Source organism: Rhinatrema bivittatum, chromosome 1 (assembly GCF_901001135.1).
Source record: "Rhinatrema bivittatum chromosome 1, aRhiBiv1.1, whole genome shotgun sequence".
Lineage (NCBI taxonomy): Eukaryota > Metazoa > Chordata > Amphibia > Gymnophiona > Rhinatrematidae > Rhinatrema > Rhinatrema bivittatum.
The window spans coordinates 820,044,741-820,063,835 of NC_042615.1; the positions used below are offsets into that span (position 1 = coordinate 820,044,741).

Below are 19,095 nucleotides of genomic sequence, written 5' to 3' on the forward strand. Positions count from 1 at the left end.
AGAAACCCCCCCACCCCCCCCTCACACACCCGGGGTAAGCAGGGCCCGGGATAAAGAACCCCCCCACCCCCCCTCACACACCCGGGGTAAGCAGGGCCCGGGATAAAGAAACCCCCACACCCCCCTCACACACCCGGGGTAAGCAGGGCCCGGGATAAAGACCCCCCCCACCCCCCTCACACACCCGGGGTAATCAGGGCCCGGGATAAAGAACCCCACCACCCCCCCTCACACACCCGGGGTAAGCAGGGCCCGGGATAAAGACCCCCCCCACCCCCCCTCACACACCCGGGGTAATCAGGGCCCGGGATAAAGACCCCCCCCACCCCCCCTCACACACCCGGGGTAATCAGGGCCCGGGATAAAGACCCCCCCCCACCCCCCCTCACACACCCGGGGTAATCAGGGCCCGGGATAAAGAACCCTCCCACCCCCCTCACATCTGAACAGCATTCTGGGACAATTCAACAGTGGTACCAGATGTTAAAGGAATAAGTGTTCCGTAATAATTATTTCAGAATCCTTTATGAATGTTCTTGTAAATAAGTTGCTGTTTAAATTAGTGTTACCCTGCTATTCTAGTGCTAAGATACACACACACACACACCTCTGCCAATGCTCCTCACTCCTGTGGCACACCCCGCACTGTTCCAGTACTCAGACAAACCCAACTCTTGCTGCTGAAGGAGTGCTGAGCTCCTGCCATGGCTTCCTCTGAGGTAGCACTATGTTGTTTAGGAGCTGTCTCTCAGAGGAGACAAGCACTGGGCAGCAAGGAGCATGGCCGACACTGCTGCTGTCCCAGCTAACCCAGCACAGACTTTATGCGCTCTGCACACAGTCTCACCGAAGACATTATACACATTATAAAGGCCATGGGAAACCCTCCTGATCGTGTAAGCCCTCCCAGACCCAAGCTTTAACGCTTGGACAGCGCTGGCTGCTGGGTTTCGGGCAGTGAAACAGAAGGCAGGCTCCAGTTTCTGCTCCATCCATAATTGAAGAGCATCACAAAGCAGCACCCGCAGCCGTGGAGAAACCAGATCGCAGCGCTCCTCGACCCTGCCCCTGACCTCTCAGCCCGAGTGCCTGCCGCCTCCTCGCCCGTCAGCAAGGCATCCTGTTACCAGCCAATGCTTCTCTCTTGGCCTCACAAGTGCAGGAGGTGCGTCTTGTGGATGCTCTCGCTCCTCTTCCCTCCCCCCCAGGGGCTAGGAAGACGTCCTCCACCACCACCACCACCACGCTGTACACAGAGGACGTTCGCTCCACCACTCCTCAGGCAGTGCCCAGCCGTGCCAGCCGAGTAACAGAGCCCCTTCATTTGTCCCCTCCCAGCAGGCAGCCACTTTTCTCTGCTGTGAGGGACGCGTCAGATCTTCCTGATCCGAGGCATCGCAGGGAGCAAAATCAAGTCATGCCATGCACATGGGGTGGACACAACGGAAAGGCCTGGCATGCTACTCCTGAGTACAGATTCAGGACTGTGTATACCTTTACAAGCTCAAGAACAGAAAGAGCCACTGATGAATTTGAGACCACAGGAGTCACCTTTCCAAAATCAGTGCTCTTAAAAGCTCCCAAAGTACAGCGATTTCTGTGGGTCCTCAAACTCTGCAACTATTTATTTATTTATTTGAGTTTTTTCTATACCGGCATTCGCGAAGGGAATCGCATCATGCCGGTTTACAATTAACAAGGAGTGACAACAATAAAATAAAACATTAACAAGTGCTAAAAGAAAAAGAAAAAAATTGCAGTTACAATAAAACAGGGACATAATACAATTATTCCTATTCCTTCAGTCCTAGAGGTGACGGGCTCTGTATCCCTGCTCCCATCCCCTGATCCCTCCAGTCCTAGAGGTGACGGGCTCTGTATCCCTGCACCCATCCCCTGAGCCCTCCAGTCCTAGAGGTGACGGGCTCTGTATCCCTGCTCCCATCCCCTGAGCCCTCCAGTCCTAGAGGTGTCAGGCTCCGTGTCCCTGCTCCCATCCCCTGAGCCCTCCAGTCCTAGAGGTGACAGGCTCCGTATCCCTGCGCCCATCCCCTGATCCCTCCAGTCCTAGAGGTGACGGGCTCTGTATCCCAGCTCCCATCCCCTGATCCCTCCAGTCCTAGAGGTGACGGGCTCTGTATCCCTGCTCCCATCCCCTGATCCCTCCAGTCCTAGAGGTGACGGGCTCTGTATCCCTGCGCCCATCCCCTGAGCCCTCCAGTCCTAGAGGTGACGGGCTCTGTATCCCTGCCCCCATCCCCTGATCCCTCCAGTCCTAGAGGTGACGGGCTCTGTATCCCTGCCCCCATCCCCTGATCCCTCCAGTCCTAGAGGTGACAGGCTCTGTATCCCTGCCCCATCCCCTGATCCCTCCAGTCCTAGAGGTGACGGGCTCTGTATCCCCGCCCCCATCCCCTGATCCCTCCAGTCCTAGAGGTGACGGGCTCTGTATCCCTGCTCCCCATCCCCTGATCCCTCCAGTCCTAGAGGTGACGGGCTCTGTATCCCCGCTCCCATCCCCTGATCCCTCCAGTCCTAGAGGTGACGGGCTCTGTATCCCCGCTCCCCATCCCCTGATCCCTCCAGTCCTAGAGGTGACGGGCTCTGTATCCCCGCTCCCATCCCCTGATCCCTCCAGTCCTAGAGGTGACGGGCTCTGTATCCCTGCTCTCATCCCCTGATCCCTCCAGTCCTAGAGGTGACGGGCTCTGTATCCCTGCGCCCATCCCCTGAGCCCTCCAGTCCTAGAGGTGACGGGCTCTGTATCCCTGCGCCCATCCCCTGAGCCCTCCAGTCCTAGAGGTGACGGGCTCTGTATCCCTGCCCCCATCCCCTGAGCCCTCCAGTCCTAGAGGTGACAGGCTCTGTATCCCTGCGCCCATCCCCTGAGCCCTCCAGTCCTAGAGGTGACAGGCTCTGTATCCCTGCCCCCATCCCCTGATCCCTCCAGTCCTAGAGGTGACGGGCTCTGTATCCCTGCCCCCATCCCCTGATCCCTCCAGTCCTAGAGGTGACGGGCTCTGTATCCCTGCCCCCATCCCCTGATCCCTCCAGTCCTAGAGGTGACGGGCTCTGTATCCCAGCTCCCATCCCCTGATCCCTCCAGTCCTAGAGGTGACGGGCTCTGTATCCCTGCTCCCATCCCCTGATCCCTCCAGTCCTAGAGGTGACGGGCTCTGTATCCCTACGCCCATCCCCTGAGCCCTCCAGTCCTAGAGGTGCCGGGCTCTGTATCCCCGCGCCCATCCCCTGAGCCCTCCAGTCCTAGAGGTGACGGGCTCTGTATCCCCGCCCCCATCCCCTGATCCCTCCAGTCCTAGAGGTGACGGGCTCTGTATCCCCGCCCCCATCCCCTGAACCCTCCAGTCCTAGAGGTGACAGGCTCTGTATCCCCGCGCCCATCCCCTGAGCCCTCCAGTCTTAGAGGTGACAGGCTCTGTATCCCTGCCCCCATCCCCTGATCCCTCCAGTCCTAGAGGTGACAGGCTCTGTATCCCCGCCCCATCCCCTGATCCCTCCAGTCCTAGAGGTGACGGGCTCTGTATCCCCGCCCCCATCCCCTGATCGCTCCAGTCCTAGAGGTGACGGGCTCTGTATCCCTGCTCCCCATCCCCTGATCCCTCCAGTCCTAGAGGTGACGGGCTCTGTATCCCCGCTCCCATCCCCTGATCCCTCCAGTCCTAGAGGTGACGGGCTCTGTATCCCTGCTCCCATCCCCTGCTCCCTCCAGTCCTAGAGGTGACAGGCTCTGTATCCCTGCACCCATCCCCTGAGCCCTCCAGTCCTAGAGGTGACAGGCTCTGTATGCCTGCACCCGTCCCCTGATCCCTCCAGTCCTAGAGGTGACAGGCTCTGTATCCCTGCACCCATCCCCTGAGCCCTCCAGTCCTAGAGGTGACAGGCTCTGTATCCCTGCATCCAACCCTGTTCCCTCCAGTCCTAGAGGTGACAGGCTCTGTATCCCTGCTCCCATCCCCTGTTCCCTCCAGTCCTAGAGGTGACAGGCTCTGTATCCCTGCTCCCATCCCCTGCTCCCTCCAGTCCTAGAGGTGACAGGCTCTGTATCCCTGCTCCCATCCCCTGCTCCCTCCAGTCCTAGAGGTGACAGGCTCTGTATCCCTGCACCCATCCCCTGCGCCCTCCAGTCCTAGAGATGACAGGCTCTGTATCCCTGCACCCATCCCCTGAGCCCTCCAGTCCTAGAGGTGACGGGCTCTGTATCCCTGCTCCCGTCCCCTGATCCCTCCAGTCCTAGAGGTGACAGGCTCTGTATCCCTGCACCCGTCCCCTGCTCCCTCCAGTCCTAGAGGTGACAGGCTCTGTATCCCTGCTCCCGTCCCCTGATCCCTCCAGTCCTAGAGGTGCCAGGCTCTGTATCCCTGCACCCATCCCCTGATCCCTCCAGTCCTAGAGGTGACAGGCTCTGTATCCCTGCACCCATCCCCTGAGCCCTCCAGTCCTAGAGGTGCCAGGCTCTGTATCCCTGCACCCATCCCCTGATCCCTCCAGTCCTAGAGGTGACAGGCTCTGTATCCCTGCACCCATCCCCTGATCCCTCCAGTCCTAGAGGTGACAGGCTCTGTATCCCTGCACCCATCCCCTGAGCCCTCCAGTCCTAGAGGTGCCAGGCTCTGTATCCCTGCACCCATCCCCTAAGCCCTCCAGTCCTAGAGGTGACAGGCTCTGTATCCCTGCACCCATCCCCTGCTCCCTCCAGTCCTAGAGGTGACAGGCTCTGTTATCCCTGCCCCCATCCCCTGCTCCCTCCAGTCCTAGAGGTGCCAGGCTCTGTATCCCTGCACCCATCCCCTGAGCCCTCCAGTCCTAGAGGTGACAGGCTCTGTATCCCTGCACCCATCCCCTGAGCCCTCCAGTCCTAGAGGTGCCAGGCTCTGTATCCCTGCCCCCATCCCCTGCTCCCTCCAGTCCTAGAGGTGCCAGGCTCTGTATCCCTGCCCCCATCCCCTGCTCCCTCCAGTCCTAGAGGTGCCAGGCTCTGTATCCCTGCACCCATCCCCTGCTCCCTCCAGTCCTAGAGGTGCCAGGCTCTGTATCCCTGCACCCATCCCCTGAGCCCTCCAGTCCTAGAGGTGACAGGCTCTGTATCCCTGCACCCATCCCCTGAGCCCTCCAGTCCTAGAGGTGACAGGCTCTGTATCCCTGCACCCATCCCCTGATCCCTCCAGTCGTAGAGGTGCCAGGCTCTGTATCCCTGTACCTTTCCCCTGATTCCTCCAGTCCTAGAGGTGCCAGGCTCTGTATCCCTGCACCCATCCCCTGAGCCCTCCAGTCCTAGAGGTGACAGGCTCTGTATCCCTGCACCCATCCCCTGAGCCCTCCAGTCCTAGAGGTGCCAGGCTCTGTATCCCTGCACCCATCCCCTGAGCCCTCCAGTCCTAGAGGTGACAGGCTCTGTATCCCTGCTCCCATCCCCTTATCCCTCCAGTCCTAGAGGTGACAGGCTCTGTATCCCTGCACCCATCCCCTGAGCCCTCCAGTCCTAGAGGTGACGGGCTCTGTATCCCTGCACCCATCCCCTGAGCCCTCCAGTCCTAGAGGTGACAGGCTCTGTATCCCTGCACCCATCCCCTGAGCCCTCCAGTCCTAGAGGTGACAGGCTCTGTATCCCTGCACCCATCCCCTGCTCCCTCCAGTCCTAGAGGTGCCAGGCTCTGTATCCCTGCACCCATCCCCTGAGCCCTCCAGTCCTAGAGGTGCCAGGCTCTGTATCCCTGCACCCATCCCCTGCTCCCTCCAGTCCTAGAGGTGCCAGGCTCTGTATCCCTGCTCCCATCCCCTGATCCCTCCAGTCCTAGAGGTGACAGGCTCTGTATCCCTGCACCCATCCCCTGCTCCCTCCAGTCCTAGAGGTGACAGGCTCTGTATCCCTGCACCTAAGCTCTCCCAGTCCTAGAGGTGCCAGGCTCTGTATCCCTGCTCCCATCCCCTGATCCCTCCAGTCCTAGAGGTGCCAGGCTCTGTATCCCTGCACCCATCCCCTGAGCCCTCCAGTCCTAGAGGTGACAGGCTCTGTATCCCTGCACCCATCCCCTGCTCCCTCCAGTCCTAGAGGTGACAGGCTCTGTATCCCTGCACCTAAGCTCTCCCAGTCCTAGAGGTGCCAGGCTCTGTATCCCTGTTCCCATCCCCTGAGCCACCCAGTTTTAGGGGCGACAGGCTGCATTCTGTCCTTGCCCCCGAGTTTAATACTCTGGAAGTACTGAATCCTGGTACTCTGCTATTTTCACACACATCCATTCCTCAGCAGAGAGGCTGCTCCTCTCCCCCTGCCATCGCTCTGCATCGGGGGACGTCGTGTTCTCATTTCCACAAGTTTGGAGAATTCCTCATGCCATCCTGACTGCCCATAAATCAGGGGCACTCTTCTAGTCAATTACTGTTTCTTCCTCCCCATTTGAGGAAGGCTGCGGAGAGGGCTTCCCCGCATACTAATGCGATCTTTCAGAAAAGCACAGCTTCTTCTAGACAGCCTGTGGCCACCGTACGTGTAAACCGAACACATACCGTGTACACTAATGTGTGAGTACCATGCATGCCCTGCGTACACAGGCAGAGAGAGCGCGAGCTGGTCACGTGTACCAGCACGAGCAAACGCGTCTGGTGTATGTGCTCACCTGTAATCCGGAATCTTCTCCGCCAATCCAAAGTCCCCCACCACAGCCGTGTAGCCCCTCTCCTCAAACTTCACCAGGCAGTTCTGTAAGGCAACGGGAAACGAGTGAGGTACAGGCCACTCAGCACTGACCCTGCCCACGCAGTTAGTGCTAGAGAACCAACCCCACCCACTGCCCCTCACTGCGGCACCTGGAGGATCCTCATCAGTACGGCCGGTGGCTTAAAAAAATGGTCTAAATCCTATGGGGAGAGACAAACATCTGCACGTATACACCCCTGGAGAAACAGGTGCAAGGTTTCCTTCCATGGAAAGGAGACTCTGGGAGGAGGCTGAAAGGAGGAGACACTCGGGAACATCCGGAGGGAATAGGTCTTCACAGCGAGGACACTGCATGCATTGCACAGCCTCCTCATGAAGGTGGGGGGAAACAAGGAGAGTATCTGCAGTCAAGGCAGCATGGGACAAGCCATCTCTGAGGGAGTGACAGGGACGATAAAGCTGAGCAGAGCTGGTGTGGAGGAGCAGAAGACAGACCCTCTCTCTCTATTTCTAATATGGCAAGTACCAAGCATACTCTATACGACCCTCGCCCTCGTCTCTGCGGTGTGCCCCCTCCCCCCATCAGCACAACAGCCTAGACCTACCCATCACATTCCACCCCGGCCCTCCTCCCCCTCCATAATGAGAGGTGGAGGTTCGTGGGCACCAGGCCTCCCGACACCTAAAATCTGGCAAGCAGAGCTGCCGCCACGGCTGGGACTACTCGCCCAGAAGAGAGGCCGGAAGCTGGAGGGAAAGGAAGGCGGCCAAGAGACTAAAGGGAGTGAAAGGTGGAAAAGTGCTTGGAGGGGAAAACAAAAACACAAAAAAAAAAAGCAAGAAAAAAAATCCATAAAGCGCAGGAAAATTGAGACATAAAGGAAAAAACAAAAATTTACAAGGGAAAAACTGCCCAAGCCCCTAAAACTTTAGGCCTGCACTCAACTTTTCTAAATCTTATCCTGCCCTTGATAAAAACAGCAGCACCTCTATCTCACCGGTGGATTCTGCTCATCCTCCTTACAGCCCAGAGAGACAGGGGCAACAAGAAAAAAAGGATTGTGGGGGCACTGAGGGGGGAGTCAGAGAAGGGATAGAGAGAGGAAGCGAAAACCTCCTGAATCCAAGCATCATGAAGAAATACTGCCTGTGGCCAACAGGTGGAGACAGCGAGGGAAGCCATAGATCGGAGAGAAGCAGCAGCTGGGAAGAAGGGTGGGACTATACTGTAAATCTAAAGGTGTTGGGGGGAGAGTATTGAGAAGCAGTGTGACTTGAATATAAGGTGAGAGGCGAGAGTAGATGGCCACCAGCCTTCAGCATATACTGTAAAGATGTAGTGGTGGAAAGCCAGCCAGGAGAGGGAGCTGCATGGTGATATGGGGGATGGGAAGGAAGGAGCTAATGAACCAGAAGCCCTTCCAGTCTAACCGACTTTGATGGCTCAGCACCTCTCTCTGGGGCAGATGACATAAGCTATGCAGAGTGTGCAGTGGGTTTTTGCACACAGTTTTCCACGCTATTCTTATGTGTGTATGTAATAACGCATTTAGTGCAGAAAAACCACGTGCACAAACCCATGGTAGGGTTTGCACGAGCGCATGCAAATGGCATGTATAGAAGGCAATTACCTATTCAGAGGCTATGCAGAGAGCCGCGCTAGCAGGGAGATGGGCTAGCAAAGGGTTTTTTGGTGCCTGAGTCAGGGCAGCAGTTAACTTAAAGCGCCTGCCTGACACACATATCCTGCCAACTATAAATACAAATTCTGCATGCTTGAATATTTGCTAATACATAATGGACAGCGAGACAGAATAACAGCCCCCAAAACAGACCCTGGGGATGGCTCCCTTCCATCTTTCTCCTGACTCCCACGGCCCATCGGCTCCTTCATTGTCTGGCTTATCTCTGCCGTCTTCACCATTTAATTACGTCTTCGCTGGTGGCAGCCAGAAGGCTTCCAAGGATTTCCTGATGGGGAGTAGGAGCATGGCCACCATGGCCAGTGGCTCTGTCCCTTACCGCCAGCTTCACAGCTACTACTTTGGCCGTCCCTGCTGAAATACCCCGATTTGGAGCCACGTTCTGCATTTTTACAATCCCTTACACCTCGGTGGTCATCATTAGCTCAGAGTCCTACCTTCTGGTTGTGTTTTACACGTTGGGCATCACCAGTTCTAGGAAGGAAATTTCATCTCTCGCTTATTTTAGTGCCTGTTTTTCCCGCGGCTTAAGCGGGTTATTTTGCACGCATCATTCGCATGCCCGTTCTCTTATTACATCCCACGCCACCTCGGCGTTTTGCCGCGCGCACTCAAAACAAATGCGCACATAAAGTTAGCACAGACTTCAGGACGGGTCTTATTACATCGGCCCCTCTGCATGGTAAGCCAGAGAAGGTAAAACCACCACACAGTGTGTCCATAGCAGTGACACTACATTTCTTTCTGACCTGAAGTGGGGGACAGTGCCCTATCCTTGACTTTGAGCCACAGCAGCCTATCTGCCCATCGCTTTACCTCTCAAAGACTCATGCTGTAGCCATGACTGTCTCTGCTGGCAAAATAGGCCATAATTTCACCACTCTCAGTAAAGAATCCCCTCCTCTCCTCTGAAGGTGGGGGACATTTTATTACCCCTTACCCTTAGTGCATGCCCCTCTACTGTGTGGGTTCCTGGAGTAAAAAGGACCACCTGCAAGATGTCTGTGATATATATTTGCACACTGGCATTATATAGAAACATAGAAACATAGAAATGACGGCAGAAGAAGACCAAATGGCCCATCCAGTCTGCCCAGCAAGCTTCCCTCATTTCTTCTCCCATACTTATCTGTTTCTCTTAGCTCTTGGTTCTAATTCCCTTCCACCCCCGCCATTAATGTAGAGAGTGGTGGAGGAGCTGCATCCAAGTGAAATATCAAACTTGATTAGTTAGGGGTAGTAACCGCCGCAATAAGCAAGCTACACCCATGCTTATTTGTTTTACCCAGACTATGTTATTCAGCCCTTATTGGTTGTTTTTCTTCTCCCCTGCCGTTGAAGCAGAGAGCTATGCTGGATATGCATCGAAAGTGAAGTATCAGGCACATTTGGTTTGGGGTAGTAACCGCCGTGACAAGCCAGCTACTCCCCGCTTTGTGAGTGTGAATCCTTTTTTCTTCTCCCCTGCCGTTGAAGTTATGCTGGATATGCGTGAAGTATCAGTTTTTCTTTTCCCCTGCCGTTGAAGCAGAGAGCTATGCTGGAAATTCGTGATGTATCAGTCTTTCTCCCATGCCGTTGAAGTAGAGAGCCATGCTGGATATGCGTCGAGAGTGAAGTATCAGGTACATTTGGTTTGGGGTAGTAACCGCCGTAACAAGCCAGCTACTCCCCGCTTTGTGAGTGCGAACCCTTTTTTCTTCTCCCCTGCCGTTGAAGCAGAGAGCTCTGCTGGATGTGTGAAGTAACAGTTTTTCTTTTCCCCTGCCGTTGAAGCAGAGAACTATGCTGGATATGCATTGAAAGTGAAGTATAAGAATGGAGTGATCAAGCTAGTTGAAAGGCATCAGGAATAGAGGAAGGTGGAGGTAGTAATTTGGATATTTGGTTTGGGGTAGTAACCGCCGTAACAAGCCAGCTACTCCCGTCTTTGTGAGTGCAAATCCTTTTTTCCACATTTCCTCTTGCTGTTGAATCTTAGAGTGATGTTGGAGTCACAGTAACCATGTGTATGTTTATTGACTAAGGGTATTGTCTCCAGGCAGTAGCCATCATTCTGGCGAGTCACCCACTCTTCATTGGCGGCCTCTTGACTTTATGGATCCACAGTGTTTATCCCACGCCCCTTTGAAGTCCTTCACAGTTCTGGTCTTCACCACTTCCTCCGGAAGGGCATTCCAGGCATCCACCACCCTCTCCGTGAAGAAATACTTCCTGACATTGGTTCTGAATCTTCCTCCCTGGAGCTTCAAATCGTGACCCCTGGTTCTGCTGATTTTTTTCTTATGGTAAAGGTTTGTCGTTGCCTTTGGATCATTAAAACCTTTCAAGTATCTGAAAGTCTGTATCATATCACCTCTGCTCCTCCTTTCCTCCAGGGTGTACATATTTAGATTCTTCAATCTCTCCTCGTACGTCATGCGATGAAGATCCTCCACCTTCCTGGTCACCCTTCTCTGTACCGCTTCCATCTTGTCTTTGTCTTTTTGTAGATACGGTCTCCAGAACTGAACACAGTACTCCAGGTGAGGCCTCACCAAGGACCTGTACAAGGGAATAATCACTTCCCTTTTCTTACTCGATATTCCTCTCTCTATGCAGCCCAGCATTCTTCTGGCTTTTGCTATCGCCTTGTCGCATTGTTTCGCAGACTTCATATCATTAGACACTATCACCCCAAGGTCCCTCTCCTGCTCCGTGCACGTCAGCCTTTCCCCCCCCATCGAATACAGTTCATTCGGATTTCCGCTCCCCATATGCATGACTTTGCACTTCTTGGCATTGAATCTCAGCTGCCATATCTTCGACCACTCTTCCAGTTTCCTTAGATCCCGTCTCATTCTCTCCACTCCTTCCGGCGTGTCCACTCTGTTGCAGATCTTAGTGTCATCCGCAAAAAGACAAACCTTACCTTCTATCCCGACCGCAATGTCGCTCACAAAGATATTGAACAGGACCGGTCCCAACACCGATCCTTGCGGTACACCACTTAAAACCGCTCTCTCTTCAGAGAAGGTTCCGTTTACCATCACACATTGTCTTCTGTCCGTCAACCAATTTGCAATCCAGGTCACCACCTCGTCACTCACTCCCAAGCTTCTCGTTTTATTCACCAGTCTCCTGTGTGGAACCGTATCAAAAGCTTTGCTGAAATCCAAGTATATGACATCGAGCGCTCTTCCTTGGTCCAATTCCTTGGTTACCCAGTCAAAAAAGTCAATCAGATTTGTCTGACAGGATCTTCCCCTGGTGAATCCATGTTGCCTCTGGTCCATCAATTCTCCGGACTGTAGATAGTTCACTATTCTCTCTTTCAGCAGAGACTCCATTACTTTTCCCACCACCGAAGTGAGGCTAACCGGCCTGTAGTTGCCAGCCTCCTCCCTGTTCCCACTCTTGTGAAGCGGGACCACCACCGCTCTTCTCCAGTCTCTCGGCACCACTCCCGTTTCTAGGGATCTATTGAACAGGTCTCACAGCGGACCCGCCAGAACATCTCTGAGCTCCCTCAATATCCTTGGATGAATCCCATCAGGCCCCATGGCTTTGTCCACTTTCAGGTTCTTTAGCTCTTCCCACACATTTTCTACTGTAAAAGGATTTTCATCTATTCCACTTCCCTCCAGTTTCTTGTTGTGTAGAGATGGTCCTTCTCCAGGGTCTTCTTTAGTGAACACAGAGCTGAAGTATTCGTTTAATATTTCTGCCATTTCTTCGTCTGTCTCCACACATTGATCATTACCACCTTTCAATTTCACTATACCACTTTGGACCTTTCTCTTTTCGCTGATGTATCTGAAAAATGTTTTGTCACCATTTTTTTATCTCCTTGGCAATCCTCTCTTCTGCTTGATTTTTTGCCAACTTGATTGTTTTCTTCGTCTCCCTCAGTTGATACAAATATTCTTCTTTGTGCTCCTCCCTTTGGGATCCTTTATATTTCTTGAATGCTGTTCTTTTAGCTTTAATTTTGTCAGCCACCTCCTTTGAGAACCAGATAGGTTTCAATTTTCTTTTGCTTTTCTTTATGTTTCTAACATATAGAGCAGTTGCCTTGGTGATTGCTCCTTTTAGATTGGTCCACTGCTGATCCACATCTCTCTCGTTCTCCCATCCTTTAAGTTCTTCCTCCAGGTACTTTCCCATTTCCTCAAAGTCTGTGTTTTTGAACTGTAAAACTCGGGTCTTTGTGGTTCTTTTCCCTATTCTATTAGTGATATTAAACCATACCGTTCGATGATCACTGCTGCTGAGGTGGGCGCCCACCTGGACATCTGAGACATTATCTGCATTATTGAGCAATAAGTCGAGTATAGCACCTTCTCTCATGGGTTCCAACACCATTTGTTTGAACAAAGATACTTGCATGGCATCCATTATTGCTCTACTATTTTTAGTTTCTGCAGAGGGGATTTTCCAGTCTACATCTGGCATATTAAAGTCACCCACGATCACCACTTCTCCCTTCTTACCTATCTTATGGATGTCTTCAATCAGATCTCTGTCCAGCTCTTCCTTTTGGTTTGGAGGCCTGTAAACCACTCCAATATAAATGGACACTCCGTCATCTTTTTTTAGGTCGACCCATAGAGCTTCTTCTTTACCCCAACTTCCTTGTAGCTCAGATGCTTGGATGTTGTTTCTGACATAAAGAGCCACACCTCCCCCTTTTCTATCCTCTCTGTCCTTCCTTAACAAGTTGTAGCCTGGTATTGTTGTATCCCATTCATGAGATTCTGTGAACCATGTTTCTGTGATAGCAACAATGTCCAATTCTGCCTCAGTCATTAGGGCCTGCAGATCTGGGATTTTATTTCCCAAACTATGAGCATTTGTGGTCATGGCCTTCCAGGTACTCTCTAAGGTTATTGCTTTTCCTGGACTCCTTATGAGATATTAGTTGAGATTTGTTATTCACTTTACTCTTTCTGTTTGTAGTTGTGCCACTGTTGACAGAGTTATCCATCTCAATTAGATTTTTCTTTTGGTTATGGATCTTGAAATACTGCATGCATTGTGTTTTTTCTCCCTTTTCTGGTAATACTGCAATGTTTTTTTCAAGAACTTCCTCAGTTTTTATTTTCTTATCCATTTCTTATCCATTCTCAGATCAAAATAGCCCCAAACTAGAGAATCGTTGAGCACTCAGGAGATTTCCCAACTCCTTAAGGCATCAGTCGAAAGGACCCAGGAAGGCTCATCTACCGGATCATCTCTCTTGTTGGTCCTTTGATGGGCTTTGACTGCTTACAGACTCCAGCATTTTCTAACACCAATACAGCTACTAGAGTAAGTTACTTCATGGCTTGCTGTTTTGCAGTGCATCCTGGGAAAGACCAGGACCAAGTGTGGGAACAGGGCAGTGATTTAACGTTTCATGGTCCCATGCACTTTAATAAGACATTTCACACATGGTGAGTTTTCTCCCCTCAACAATTCTGTGACGTACCTTCATTCTCTCCTGTTGAAAGGCAACTGATAGTTCAAGAGAAAGGTTAGAGAGAGGAAGCCAGAGAAGCAGGAGCTGGAGGTAGTAGGGTAAGGAAGAGGACAGCAAGGAAGGTTGAGTATAAAGGCGGTCTCTCTCTCTTCTAAGAAAATAAGAAGTTGCCATACTGGGCGAGACCAAGGGTCCATTAAAACCCAGCATCTTGTTCCCAACAATGACCAATCCAGGTTACAAGTACATGGGAAGTACCCAAATATTAAATAAATCCCATGCTACTAACACTGGTAATAGCAACAGCTATTCTCCCTAAGTCAACCTGATTAATAGTTTATGGACTTCTCCTCCAGGAACTTGTCCAAACCTTTAACACACAGCTATGTTATCTGCCTTTACCACATCCTCTGGCAATGAATTCCAGAGCTTAGTTGTACATCAAGGAAAAATGAATTTCTATGATTTATTTTAAATATGCTAACTTCATGGAGTGTCCCCTAGTCCTTCTATTATCCAAAAGGATAAACAACAAGATTTACATTTACCCATTCAAGTCCTTTCATGATTTTACAGACCTCTATCATATCATAAGAACATAAGAAAATGCCATACTGGGTCAGACCAAGGGTCCATCAAGCCCAGCATCCTGTTTCCAACAGTGGCCAATCCAGGCCATAAGAACCTGGCAAGTACCCAAAAACTAAGTCTATTCCATGTTACCATTGCTAATGGCAGTGGCTATTCTCTAAGTGAACTTAATAGCAGGTAATGGACTTCTCCTCCAAGAACTTATCCAATCCTTTTTTAAACACAGCTATACTAACTGCACTAATCACATCCTCTGGCAACAAATTCCAGAGTTTAATTGTGCGTTGAGTAAAAAAGAACTTTCTCTGATTAGTTTTAAATGTGCCCCATGCTAACTTCATGGAGTGCCCCCTAGTCTACTATCCGAAAGAGCGAATAACCGATTCACATCTACCCGTTCTAGACCTCTCATGATTTTAAACACCTCTATCATATCCCCACTCAGCCATCTCTTCTCCAAGCTGAAAAGTCCTAACCTCTTTAGTCTTTCCTCATAGGGGAGCTGTTCCATCTCCTTTATCATTTTGGATGCACTTCTCTAAACCTTTTCGAGTACAAATATATCATTTTGAGATACAGCGACCAGAAATGCACGCAGTAGTCAAGGTGTAGTCTCACCATGGAGCGATACAGAGGCATTATGACATTTTCCGTTTTTTTCACCATTCTTTTCCTAACATTCTATTTGCTTTTTGACTGCCGCAGCACACTGAGCTGACGATTTCAAATGTATTATCCACTATGACGCCTAATATGGAACCTAACATCGTGTAACTACAGCAAGGGTTATTTTTCCCTATATGCAACACCTTGCACTTATCTACATTAAATTTCTTCTGCCATTTGGATGCCCAATCTTCCAGTCTCTAAGGTCCTCCTGCAATTTATCACAATCCGCCTGTGATTTAACTACTCTGAATAATTGTGTGTCATCTGCGAATTTGATCACCTCACTTATTTCCCCTTTCCAGATCATTTATAAATATACTGAAAAGCACCGGTCCAAGTACAGATCCCTGAGGCCCTCCACTCTTTACCTTTCTTCACTTAGAAAACTGTCCATTTAATCCTACTTTCTATTTCATATCTTTTAACAGGACATTGTCACCTATCCAATGATTTTTAATTTTTCAGGAGTCTCTCATGGGGGACTTTATCAAACGCCTTCTGAAAATCCAAATACACTACATCTACCAGCTCACCTGTATCCACATATTTATTAACCCCTTCAAATAAATGAAGCAGATTTGTGAGCCAAGACTTCCCTTGGGTAAATTCTTGTGATTTTGTTCTTTAGAATATTTCCACAATTTTTTCGGCACTGAAGTCAGGCTCTCATTGTTTCACGATCATCCCTGGAGTCCTTTTTAAATATTGGGTTACATTGGCACTCCGATCTTCAGGTACAATGGACGATTTTAAGAACAGTTTACAAATTACTAGTATTGGATCTGAATTTTCATTTTTAAGTTCTCTCAGAACCCTGGGATGTATTCCATCCGATTTGGCTGATTTGCTATTCTTCAGTTTGTCAAGCTGGCCTACCACATTCTCCAGGGTCACCATGATTTGGTTCAGTTCATCCGAATCATCATCCTGGAAAAACATTACCAGACCAGGTATCTCCCCAACATCCTCATTAGTCAACACTGAAGCAAAGAATTAATTTAGTCTTTCCACGATGGACTTATCCTCCCCCTAAGTGCCCCTTTAACCTCTTGATCATCTAACGGTCCAACTGACTCCTTCGCAGGCTTCCTGCTTCGCATATATTTTTAAAAGTTTTTTTTTTATAAGAACATGCCATACTGGGTCAGACCAAGGGTCCATCAAGCCCAGCATCCTGTTTCCAACAGTGGCCATTCCAGGCCATAAGAACTTGGCAAGTACCCAAAAACTAAGTCGATTCCATGTTACCATTGCTCTACGGCCAACTTCTTTTCAAATTCTCTCTTAGCCTACCTTATCAATGTTTGCATTTAACTTGCCAATGCTTACGCTTTTTCCTATTTTCTTGAGATGGATCCTTCTTCCAATTTTTTGAAGGAAGTTTTTTTTGGCTAAAACAGCCTCTCTCACTACGTCACTGTGACTCATGCCAGCAATCATTTGGCCTTCCTTCACCTTTCTTAATGCATGATATACACCTGGACTGCGCTTTTAAGATCATATTTTTTAAACAATGTCCATTTCTCCTGTACACTCAACCTTGCTAGCTGCACCTCTGTTTTTTTTCTATTTTCCTCATTTTATCAGAGTCTCCCTTTTGAAAGTGTAGTACACTATATGATCATTATGTAACTCACATTGAGGAACCATGTTTTGTTATCCTCTCTCTTCTTACATTGAGGAACCACGTTTTGCTATCCTTTCTCCTCTCAGCTACTTCTTGTTACCCCCTTTCCCAGTTTTGATCTCCCTGTTAAAATGTAATTTCCAAGCTTAACCTGTTTACTGTAAACCGACATGATGTCCACAACTAATGCCGGTATATAAAAATGTTTAAATAAATAAATAACTGGAGACATTTTCTACAAATCAATATTCTAGAGAGATTCAGGACTCTTCCACAGAAGTTCTAATGCCTGGCATGCCTTAGGACATTGGGTCTCATGACCTTGGGGAGCAGGGGTTTAGGGGCCATGGAGGATACTTGTCATACACTTATCTTTAAAATTACCACACTCAAAAAGCAATTAACCCAATGTTTAATCTTAAATAGTATTCACAATATGCATTGGGCAAAAGTTTGCTCTCTTTTCTAATATTTTAAATGTATATTTTAATTTTTATTATTTCTTATTTTATAAAGATGGCCACTGAAGCATGGTGATACATACTAAAATCTTTCAACTAGCGTATGTGTGACCTGAAACAGTCAAATTTAAGAAGCGAAACATGGCCTTGTTGGAGTTGCCCAGACAAATACTTTCAGGATTTGACTGCTCAGAAATTCTACAAATTGTTTTTGAACACAAGGAACTGCATTCCTAGTATCTGCACCAATCGTCTGCTTATGTTAAGCAGAATCACGTAAAAGAAAAATTAAACAAAGCAGGAAAACTGTTTCCAAGTGATTTGCAAAGCAGAGCGGTGTGACAAAAGCAAGAGTGCTGACACTGCTTTTCAATGTTTTTGATAAGAAGATTAAAAGTAACGAGCGGAAAGGGTTTTTAACTAGTGAGGGCAGTAAAATGAAAGCATGTGATGCACCAAGAGAGAACCGAGATCTGGTGCAAATGCTGCCTGAGGGCTTGCCCCTTCATTATTGTGCATGTTGAATGGATTATTATAATTGAACACACACTGTTAAAATAAAAAAAAATATAAAAATTTAAAAAAGTAATAAAAATGAAAATAAAACAAATAGAAAATATTAGAAAAGAGCAAATTTCTGACCAATGAACAACCGTGAATACATACTTATCTTTCATATAAAGATTCTCAGGAAATGGGCGAGAGTAAAAAAAATTAACAAACACACTGGAGAGCAACAAGAAATACAGAGGAAGGGAGAGTACCTGCCCACCCTCTGCTTACCTTGGAGGTGAGATCGCGATGGAAGACGCCCTTAGAATGCAAATAGCACAGGCCCCTGGCAATGTCCAGAGCGAGCTTAATGCGCACGTTCCAGGAGAGGGGCTCCGCGCTGTCCAGGAGCTGCTCCAGGTTCCCACCGTTTATGTACTGTGAAAACACACACATACCACCATATAGATATCGCACCATCATCCTATACACGTACTACTGTATAATATTATACACCAGGATGCGGACATTGAGCTCCTGTCATTAGGCATGTGCATTCGTTTGAAACAAATGGATAAAAAGCAACATCTTTTATCTTCATTACCGATTCGTTACATCGGCTACTACACAAGCACTAGGTGATGTACAATAAAAGGAAAAAAAAGACCAGAATTCATTTGAATTCACCCCCAGTGAAGAACATAAGAAATTGCCATGCTGGGTCAGACCAAGGGTCCATCAAGCCCAGCATCCTGTTTCCAACAGAGGCCAAACCAGGCCACAAGAACCTGGCAAGTACCCAAACACCAAGAAGATCCCATGCTACTGATGCCAGTACCGTAATAGTAGAGGCCATTCCCTAAGTCAACTTGATTAATAGCAGTTAATCGACTTCTCCTCCAAGAACTTATCCAAACCTTTTTTGAACACAGCTACACTAACCACATCCTCTGGCAATAAATTCCAGAGCTTAATTGTGCGTTGAGTGAAAAAGAATTTTCTCCGATTAGTCTTAAATGTGCTACTTGCTAACTTCATGGAATGCCCCCTAGTCCTATTATCTGAAAATGTAAATAACTGATTCACATCTACTCATTCAAGACCTCTCATGATCTTAAAAACCTCTATCATATCCCCCCTCAGCCGTGTCTTCTCCAAGCTGAACAGCCCTAATCTCTTCAGCCTTTCCTCATAGGGGAGCTGTTCCATCCCCTTTATCATTTTGGTTGCCCTTCTCTGTACCTTCTCCATTGCAACTATATCTTTTTTGAGATGCGGCAACCAGAATTGTACACAGTATTCAAGGTGCGGTCTCACCAATGGAGCGATTACAGAGGCATTATGACATTTTCCGATTTATTAACCATTCCCTTCCTAACATTTTGTTCGCTTTGACTGCTGCAGCACACTGAGCTGACGATTTCAAAATATTATCC

General features: G+C 49.2%; 1 protein-coding gene across 1 annotated transcript in view; it reads right to left on the minus strand.

Annotated features, from left to right (window-relative positions):
• TESK1 (testis associated actin remodelling kinase 1) overlaps positions 1 to 19,095 on the minus strand; it is a 154,388-nt gene that overhangs the window by 45,974 nt on the left and 89,319 nt on the right. The window contains exons 4-5 of the mRNA XM_029582005.1: positions 17,951 to 18,097; positions 6,636 to 6,718 (exon numbers count right to left, since the gene is read on the minus strand). Of these exons, the coding sequence (XP_029437865.1) occupies positions 6,636 to 6,718; positions 17,951 to 18,097 (230 nt within the window). The remainder of the gene's footprint in view (positions 1 to 6,635; positions 6,719 to 17,950; positions 18,098 to 19,095) is intronic.